At 49.4% G+C, this 9,209-nt stretch overlaps 1 protein-coding gene across 1 annotated transcript in view; it reads left to right on the top strand.

Annotated features, from left to right (window-relative positions):
• The first annotated feature begins 957 nt into the window (after window positions 1-957).
• Window positions 958-9,209, top strand: part of MYH7B (myosin heavy chain 7B) — a 51,920-nt gene continuing 43,668 nt past the window's right edge. The window contains exons 1-5 of the mRNA XM_007053910.3: window positions 958-972; window positions 1,809-1,971; window positions 2,841-2,944; window positions 7,367-7,510; window positions 8,349-8,505. Of these exons, the coding sequence (XP_007053972.3) occupies window positions 1,881-1,971; window positions 2,841-2,944; window positions 7,367-7,510; window positions 8,349-8,505 (496 nt within the window). The 5' untranslated portion in view covers window positions 958-972; window positions 1,809-1,880. The remainder of the gene's footprint in view (window positions 973-1,808; window positions 1,972-2,840; window positions 2,945-7,366; window positions 7,511-8,348; window positions 8,506-9,209) is intronic.

The following is a 9,209-nucleotide window of genomic DNA, read 5'->3' as shown; positions in this document are numbered from 1 at the left end:
TTTATCAGCTAGACCTGGCCACACAGAACAATCCCAGATCCTAAGACCCCTCTGAAATCTGGGGCAGTTTGGATCCAGAAGCCCAGTTGGATTTCAAAGCTGGCTGGTGTATCTCCAAAGGTCTGAGCCAACTCACTGGAGCTCATCACTATCAACAGTTCACATCTGGGTGCAGATTTCAAGGCCACAGCCCATCTGTACTGCAGACACTATCTGGGTGCATGGTGCTTTCATTCAACTGGCCTCACTGAATTCATGGTGCGATGGGAGATTTGGTCCCTTTTTCTTAAAAATATCACCTACGGCGATTCTGCTCCAGCAAGAGAAAAGTCTCTTGGGGGTCTAACATTGGGTGCCAAACGTTCCAGAGTCACTTACCTTCCCAGGAACCAACCTGAGCCCTGTGAGAAGAAGGAAAGCAGAAAAGAGCTAAACCTACTGGTCCAAACGTGTACACCTTCCTTAGCTCTGTGCCCATTGAAATCAATGGGAGCTTGGCCCAGGGAAAGGCAGAGGAAAAAGCTCGGGGCAAGTGTGGCTTCGAGATCAGTGTGGGAGCCGTTGTGCCCGCCCAGGCTGTGCTTCTCCTGGCACTGAGGCGTGTGGCGAGACACAGACAATGTCAGGTGAAGGCAGAGGAGAGAGGTAGAGCCCTTGTACCTCTGTCCCCTGCAGATCAGCAAGGCACAGGCTGGCTTGGAGAGCGGTGCTGACTCCCAAGACTGGAGCCTCCCGCTGCCTTTGTACTCGCCTGACAATACAGGAGTAAAAATAACCAGCCCGCATTTGCAGTGAGATAAAAGCGAGGTTTGCCTTTTGTGTCTCTCTGGGCAGGAGGACAGCAGCACCAATGGAGCTGCGTGGACGTGACACATGGGAATTTCTGACATATCTCTTCCCACTCTGACCTTGACAGACACAATAAAAGGGGGCTTCACTGCACACCCACAGCCATTCAGTCCTATAACCAAGGTTGGTAATAAAGAGCATGTCTGTGTGCATGCTTCTCTGTGCTGCTAACCTGCTTCCCCGCCAGCAGGACAGGAGCTCCAGAGAGACAGGACTGGGTACTAACTGGGGGGTGTAGGGAGGGTGGGTCAGAGCAGCCTGTCTCCAAGATAGAGAGGGACATAGGGAAAAGCATATTTAATGAGATCTGGGAAATCTGGGAAGTTCCTGGTACCAGCGCTTGTTACAATGTCTGTATTGATGCGGGGTTTCTCAGTTCTGTTGCATGGTGTTGTATTGTATGGAGGATAGGAAATAATGCAATAATATCGCTTGTCAGTGCAACTACTATGGCAGCCACCTGGAAGGCACTCAAGAGCTTTCAGGGGTTAACGCTCTCACCCTTCTTTTTCCTGTTCTCCACTCCAGTATTAACTTTGGAGCAGGGACCCTTGTATTCTTATGGGGTTTGCAAAAGTGGTGCCTGCTTCAGAGGGGCTACAGAACAGGAACTGCGCTGCCAGAGGTGACCGTGAAAAGCGGGCTTCTCTTTGCCATCTTGGCTGCTGACAGAAATCCAAATGTGCAGTGGGTAGATTTCAACAGACTCAGGATCGAAGCTCAGTTTCCACCCACTAAGAGAGACAGGCGAGAGGTGCATTGCAATATAGATGGCAGGCGTACCGTGTGGTTAGTAATTACTTTGGCAGATCTGGGGCTGTTTATTACTGCTGTTATTCTCCTGGGCCCGCTTAAGTTCATGGTGTGTTTGAAAATTGTATCTGCCCCCTGTAAGCAGCCTGTGGACTGGCATTGTCTCTCTGGACTGACTCCTTGTCTCTACTTTCCCTCCTTTTCAGGGCTCACAAGTCTTTGGCTTCTTCTTTCTTTTCTGCTGCCCAGTCTTCTCCCTCCCAGGAGGCAAGATAGCCATGATGGACTTAAGCGAATTCGGGGAGGCTGCTGACTTCCTCCGGAAGAGCTACACAGAGCAGCTCAAGCTTCAAACCATCGCATTCGATGGTAAGATCAGCAGCACCTTTGAGCATGGCACGTGCTGGTCACAGGGGCTCTCACGTCCATGGCCTGGTTTGCAGAGTATTCCAGCTCCCTTCCCAGTGTTGTGGACCCTGGTAGGGTCTTGTAGCATCATTTTGTCCCGTGCTTCCCATATGCTCCTGCAGCAGTGGAATCCCCCCACCTGCAGCCCTGCTCTTGTGCTCACTGGTAAGAAGTCAGAGGACCAGAATAACTCAGTGTTAGCGAAAGGCGGCAGCTGCTTTTGGCAGTCACTGTGGTGTCTCCGTGTGGAGGGTAACAAGGTGGCTGTTTATCTGCGCCTAGGTAAAGTGCCCAGAAGGACTGAGGGAGCCAGCAATGCCTGTTCCACAGAAACAGATCTCAGCAAAGCCCTCTTCCCATTCACTTTGGTGATAAATGGGGATCATCATAGATTTGGGTGACAGATTCTTCACATTATCCTTCCACTCGTTCCATTATCATATTCGATTGCCATTGCTGCACAGCTAGAGTGTGCCAGGGAGAAAAAAGCCCTGGGTTTGTGCCAGGATAAATTTTGGAGGGCTAATAAATAAATGGGGGGAGGGGGTAAATTTTGTATTCCCTAAAGTGTTTTCTACATGAGTCTCCAAAAATGCAGCAAACAACAGACGAAAGTCAATCTTAGCATTAATTGGGGAAAATTAAACAAGCATCCAGCATGAAAACTCCCAGGGAATCCTGGTCAAATGACCACAAACGCTGGAAGGAAAAAACAAATGTCCCTTAATATTGCTAGTTTGTGTTCTTACCGCTCTCTGAAAGCTATTGACAAGAGCAAACAGTTCCCTTTGCTTCAGATTGTTTTCTTCTCTTTTTTTTTGGACCTGAAGGAAAGAAACGAGCTTGGATCCCAGATGACAAGGAAGCCTATATCGAGGTTGAAATCAAAGAAATCTCTGGTGGCAAAGTCACCGTGGAAACCAAAAATAAAGACGTAAGCAAAACAATCTTGATTTTTGGTTTTCAAAGGGCAGCCATAGGAATGGGGAAAGAAGCACAGAGGAAAGGAATGCGGGCGGGGGGGGGGGGTATGTGTGAACAGCTCATCTCTGAAACTAGACAAGTTCTTACTTAAGTGATCAACCTGGGATCAGTCAGCTCAGTGTGTAAATGGCTTTTGTTACACCGTAATGTACTCGGTAACAATGTGCTATCTGACTTGCCAGACGTGTCAGGGCTTCAGTAAACCAGCATCAAATGTTCAGTTTCAAAAAGTCCTCTCTAAACAACAGACTGCAAGAATGACAGTAGGGCTTCCCCAGCCCCAGTGATCAGCTGGCATCTTAACAGCTGTAACAACAGCCAACAGGAGAAGTCTGCTCAGTTTGCAAACAGCCAGTTGCTCCCTTGTGCGAAATTATTCAGTCAATCCTGAGAGAAAACCGTTCAAAGCAGGAATAAGGGGAACTGGTGCAAATCTAGAGTTACTCTGAATTTACACCAGTACTATAGAGCACAGACTTTGTCCAAAGATCAATATTTTAATGAACTAACTACATTGCTTAGAGGGATCACCATAGCACTCAGTGCTGCAATATCTGGGTACCTCAGTTTCATTATAGTGTTTAGGTACATATGACTAAGACGTTGTTAAATTGTTATACACATATAGCCAGATTCTGAACTCTGCTCCACCCATGTCAATCCATTGGGCCTGACCTCATTTACACCAGTGGCAATCAGGAGTGAATCCTCAAAAATCAATGGAGTTACACCAGTATAGGGTAGCTGGGAGATCAGAATGAGACCCATGGAACTCAGTGGAAATATTCCAGAGCTACACTGGTGTAAGCTCACAATCTGCTCCAGTCAATTTCTATTTACCAAAATAATATATGGTAAAAATAATTTCTGGGCTGGATTCTCCACTCCATTAGAACAGTTTTATGCCAGTTTTCAGAGTAGCAGCCATGTTAGTCTGTATCTGCAAAAAGAAAAGGAGGACTTGTGGCACCTTAGAGACTAGCAAATTTATTTGAGCATTTCCACTGAATGCATCCGATGAAGTGAGCTGTAGCTCACGAAAGCTTATGCTCAAATAAATTTGTTAGTCTCTAAGGTGCCACAAGTCCTCCTTTTCTTTTTATGCCAGTGTAACACCACTACTCAACAGAGTAACACCAGTGTAAAACTGGAGTAACTGAATAGAGAGTCATGTCCTATGTACACAGTGAACTATGTACTTCTTTGTTTGCATTGCTATGGTGCTAGTCAATGTAATGAGCAATAGCTTACATCTGTCAAAATCTTGAACTGGTTGGAAAACAGATTTTCTGTCCCAGGGAAAAGTTTCGAGATTTCAAAACAACTTTCATTCTGAATTGTAACAAAAAGTCAAAACTCCAAAGTATTTCACAAAATGAAATGCCCTCCAAAACTCTTTCAGGTCAACTGAGACATGTTGTTTCAATAAGTTTCCTTCAATTTCAACCTTTTTTAATTTAAAAAAAATATAAAATAAAGTAAATTTCAAAACAAAAAGGCATTTCAAAATGAAAAATCGAAATGGGATGTTTTGGTGTTTTCAAAACTTTTGTTTCCATTTTTTTCTAACTGAGACTTCATCAAAATCGATACAATTTAAGCAAAAAAAAAAAATCTGTTTCATTGCAATGGCATTTTCCAACAGAAACCTGTTGTGACTAAATTTTTCCAAGCAGGTCTATCTAAATCAGATCTAGTCTAAGCCTGCCTAAATTCTGCTTCTGGTTAAACCAGGGCTAGACTAGTTAGTACAGTGGGGTTGCACCAGTATATGCAAGAGCAGGATTATGAAGGGTCCGATTCTGATCTTGATTACACTGGATTTGCATTAGTGTCATTACACCGACTCTGATGGCGTTTATCCTGATTTACACCAGAATAAATCAGAGGAGAATTAGCCCCAGGTTCTTCTTACAAACGATTCATGAACCGTGTTACACCACCAGGCTGTGAAATCAGCTGATATTATTAGCCCTATTTTATAGCTAGTGAGACTTAGGCTATAAAATAGTGGCTAATAGTGGCACAGCTGTAAGCTCTCCTGAGTAGCCGCTCTCCCATCAGCATAATTAAACCACCCCCATAAGCGATGGTAGCTCTGTGGGCGGGAGAGCGGCTCCCACCGGCATAGCACTGTCCACACCTCTGAGCGACAAAAGTTTTGCTGACAAAAGTGTTGATGCAGACAAAGACTGAGGCACAGGGAGGGTAAAAATGACTGACGAAGGGCCACAGAATCTAGGGCAGAGCCTGGATTAGAACCCAGGAGTCCTGAGACCCAGTTCCCTGCTTTAGCTACTAGACTTTCTCTCTAATTCACCTAAGAGTGGCAATGAAACTCTCTTTTCTTCAACTCTGATTAACAGTGGCCTGTGCTAAATTCACCTTCTCCCAATCAGGCAGAGAGGCAGAATGTGAGAGCTATTCCAGTACTTAGATGTATAGATTTAAGTGAAGACAGTGACAAGAGATGGTCTGTACCTGTCGGCTGTTTAACGCTCCCTGCACCATATTCTTTGAGATGAGACGTAACCGGACTGCCCCACGGGCCACTGCCTATGAAAGGAGTAAGGCCCATAGCAGCAGAAGCACTCAGCACTGAGCTGTACCACTGGATGGAGAAGAGCTGTTAGAACAGCCAGGCCACGTGCCGGGGACCAGGGCAGGCCCATGCCCTAGAGCACGCCTTCTCGTATTTCTGATCTCTCGTGGTGGGTTCTCAGACTGTGCAATAACCTTCCCCACGAAGCAAGAAGGAGTCCGTGCCTGGGGGCAGAAACATGGCAATTTTGGCAGGGTAGTAGGGGGGTCTGGCCAGATGCTCATCACCAAGGTGACATGGTTGGCAGCTGGGAGGTCTGGCCAGAGGCAGACGGCACAGGGAAGGGATTGGCGGCTGGGGTGTGGACAGCAAGGCCACTTGTCCCTGGGGAAGTGGAGTGGCATGAGAGCTGGCAATGGCTGGTGGGGGAGGGTGAAATGCTGATCACTCCATGGCCCTCCCCGGTCCTGTGCCTGGTGTCCCTCCTCCACCCTCACATTGCTCTGCCCTGGCAGGAGCTTCACATGGCACCCCGGCTTGTCCTCCATTAGCTGTGTGTCCCTCTGGAAGAACCCTGCGGGGTGGGGTGGGGTGGCATGTTTGAGCTGGGCTGGCTGTGCAGGATGAAGGGAGCAGACAGCAGCGACCACCCTGTTTTGCCATGTAGGCTCCCCTGTGCTCTGGCTCTGACCCGGGGGGAGCAGGTCTGCGGAGCCGGACAGGGCCACAGTCACAGGGTGCATTCTCAGAGCAGTGCTGGGGACTCCTCTGGAGTGGAACGAGCTCACCCCGCAGAGCAGGTCTCCACTTCCACTTATGTCACTGAGGGGTGTGAAAAAGACTCCTCCCCGCACCAGCAACCACATTCCAGTGGGGGAGGATAGCTCAGTGGTTTGAGCATTGGCCTGCTAAACCCAGGGTTGTGAATTCAATCCTTGAGGGGGCCATTTAGGGAGCTGGGGCAAAAATTGGGGATTGGTCCTGCCTTGAGCAGGGGGTTGGACTAGATGACCTCCTGAGGTCAGGATTCTATGACCTAAGCGCTGTCCACACCAGTGCTATGTCAATGGGAGACGTTCTCCTGCCAACAAAGCATCCGCCTCTCGCGGAGGTGCAGTAATTACATGGATGGGAGAGCGCTCTCCCGTCAGCATAGAGCTTCTTCACCTGACGTGCTACAGTGACACCGGTGCAGCCATGCCAATGTAGCACTTCTAGTGTAGGCCTGCCCTTGGTCTCCGTCACAATTGTCTCCTGCCGGTGCCCTCTTGTGGCATGAGCTTAGGTGCCCAGCAAATGCCCCTCGCCCCCTTGTGTTCTGGATCCATATTAGGTCATTTGTGTCATTCTCCCCTTGGCAAAGGCCAAACTTTGCTTTTCCAAAGAGTTCCCACCGACGTATTCAGGCATTGAGCATCCTCCCCAGCGTGGGGGCACCTGTGCCCAGCTGAGCAAAGACGTCTCACTGCCTGCCCTCAGGAGGAAAGCAGGGATGGAGACCGGGCCGAGGGTGAGGGGATGGCATCAGAGATCTCCTTAGACACTGCCAGGGCAGCTAGAATCTGGCCTCAGAGAGTCACAGGAGGGTATGAGGCCCAGACACGAGACTGGGCCAGATGCTGCGTCCCTTTACACTGAAGTGAATCTGGAGTGCTTCCATCATCAGGATTTACCTTAGTGTAAATGAGATCAGAATCAAGCCCTCTGCACAACAGATGGGAGCAAACAGCATGCTGCCCTGTCAATGCTAATGGCGACCGCAAAGCCTGGTCCCGGCTGGAAGGAAGCAAGGACAAACTCAGGCTCCCCTGCTTTGCTTCCTCCCTGCAGAGCCGGGTTGTCAAGGAGGACGACGTCCAGCAGATGAACCCTCCCAAGTTCGATATGATTGAGGACATGGCCATGCTAACGCACCTCAACGAGGCCTCAGTGCTGTACAACCTGAAGCGCCGCTACTCCCACTGGATGATCTATGTAAGTGAAGCTGGTGCAGGGCGTGAAGGTGACACGTAGAGCCCTGGCCAGCACAGCGAGAGGTCAATGCTGACTGAAATGGCACCAACTCAAAACTACCACAGATTTCTCCCCTTGATTGTCCCAGATTACTGGCTATCCCAGCCAGGGTCATGTCGAATCAGGACAGCTATGCCCTGGATTTGTCATGCCTCAGGAACCCATACCCATTCAGTATTCCTCGTGACATGGGAGTCATGTGGATGCATTAGAAATCCCCAGGCAGATGTAGATAGATAGAGGTATAGATTTACGTGTACTGATTAGACTCACTTGGGAAACATATTAAAACGAAATAAGCCCCCAGGCTGATCTCGGGATGCCAGGTGAAGAGACTCACTCACCAGGGAGTCTGCAAAATGAAACTCAATTCACGATGCTTCCCAAAATTCCTAACGCTGGAAGGATTTCTAGATAAGGCTAAAGCTGGCGGCCCCGAGGACCTCCAGAGGAGATGCTAAAGGTGGCTTTCCAGGAGGGATGTCACTGACAAAGGCCAGCTGCCTGCATGGAGGGGGTAGCGATGAATAGACCTGCTGCCTGTGGGGTGGGGGAGAAATGTCACCATTAAGGTAAGGCAGGTTGGCAGCACAAGGGGATGTCGCTGTTAAGGCTGGTTGCATCCCTGTTCTGTAGTAGACTAAGGAAGCAGCATGGTGCAGACAGGTGGGCCCCATTGCGGCATCTCTAGCTCTGTGCTCCCTCACTGTATGAGCCCGGTGGCTTTGAAGAGTCTTTGTTCTGTTGTGTTGAGGCAGCTGTGTCCCTCTGCACTCACTTGCCTCCTCTCTGCTCTCAGACCTATTCAGGTTTGTTCTGTGTCACCATAAACCCCTACAAGTGGCTGCCCGTCTACACCTCCCCCGTGGTAGCAGCCTATAAGGGCAAGAGGAGGTCAGAGGTCCCGCCCCACATCTACTCCATTGCGGACAACGCCTACAACGACATGTTGCGCAGTAAGCGGCTATCTTTCCTCCCTCTCCTCCCTGTGCTCGCCCCCCAGCGAAGGCCAGACCTTGTTCAGTGGGAGGGGGAATGCTGCGGGGGAGGGCATTGGGGCATCGCCTCACAAGAGGAAACTAATGCACAGTAGCAGAGATGGGCCTGGATCAAACCCAGCTCCGGATAAACCCGACCATTTGTGTCTGGACTGGGTTCAGGACCACTGTTAAAAACACTGATTACAGGCAATACTGATCAGTAACCAATAGACCTTTCCTCCAGCAAAACAGACTCTGGGTGGGTGTCAGAGCCTGTATCTCGAGGGATCACCACACACAGCCCTGGCATTTAGCTGTCCTGAACCAGCAGTGCCGTGTAACAATCCCCTAAAAGGGAAAATGATCCATAAATTACCTTAGCTGGACAGTCAGTGGTGAGGAGAAAGGGCACCTACCTGCATGGACCCTGGGCTGCTCTGGCAGGGCCAGGGCCTTGGCAGCACAGTGGGCTGGCTCAGGCTCATGCTGTGGGGCCAGGTCCAGAGAAGGAGGGGAAGATACAGCAGGATAAAAAGAAACACTCTAGAAATGTAAAGACACCAGGATACTTCTTCTCAGAGGTGCCAGTCCCCTGGAGCCTGAGGGAACTCCTGCACTCACAGCCTCATTTTGGACCTTTCACCCTGGTAAAGCTTGGTGTTAATAAGTCAGGTGAACAT

This window comes from Chelonia mydas, chromosome 13 (genome assembly GCF_015237465.2).
Source record: "Chelonia mydas isolate rCheMyd1 chromosome 13, rCheMyd1.pri.v2, whole genome shotgun sequence".
In the NCBI taxonomy this organism is placed as follows: Eukaryota; Metazoa; Chordata; order Testudines; family Cheloniidae; genus Chelonia; species Chelonia mydas.
The sequence above is the reverse complement of the archived record's forward strand: the minus strand, read 5'-3'. Positions and strand labels throughout refer to the sequence as shown.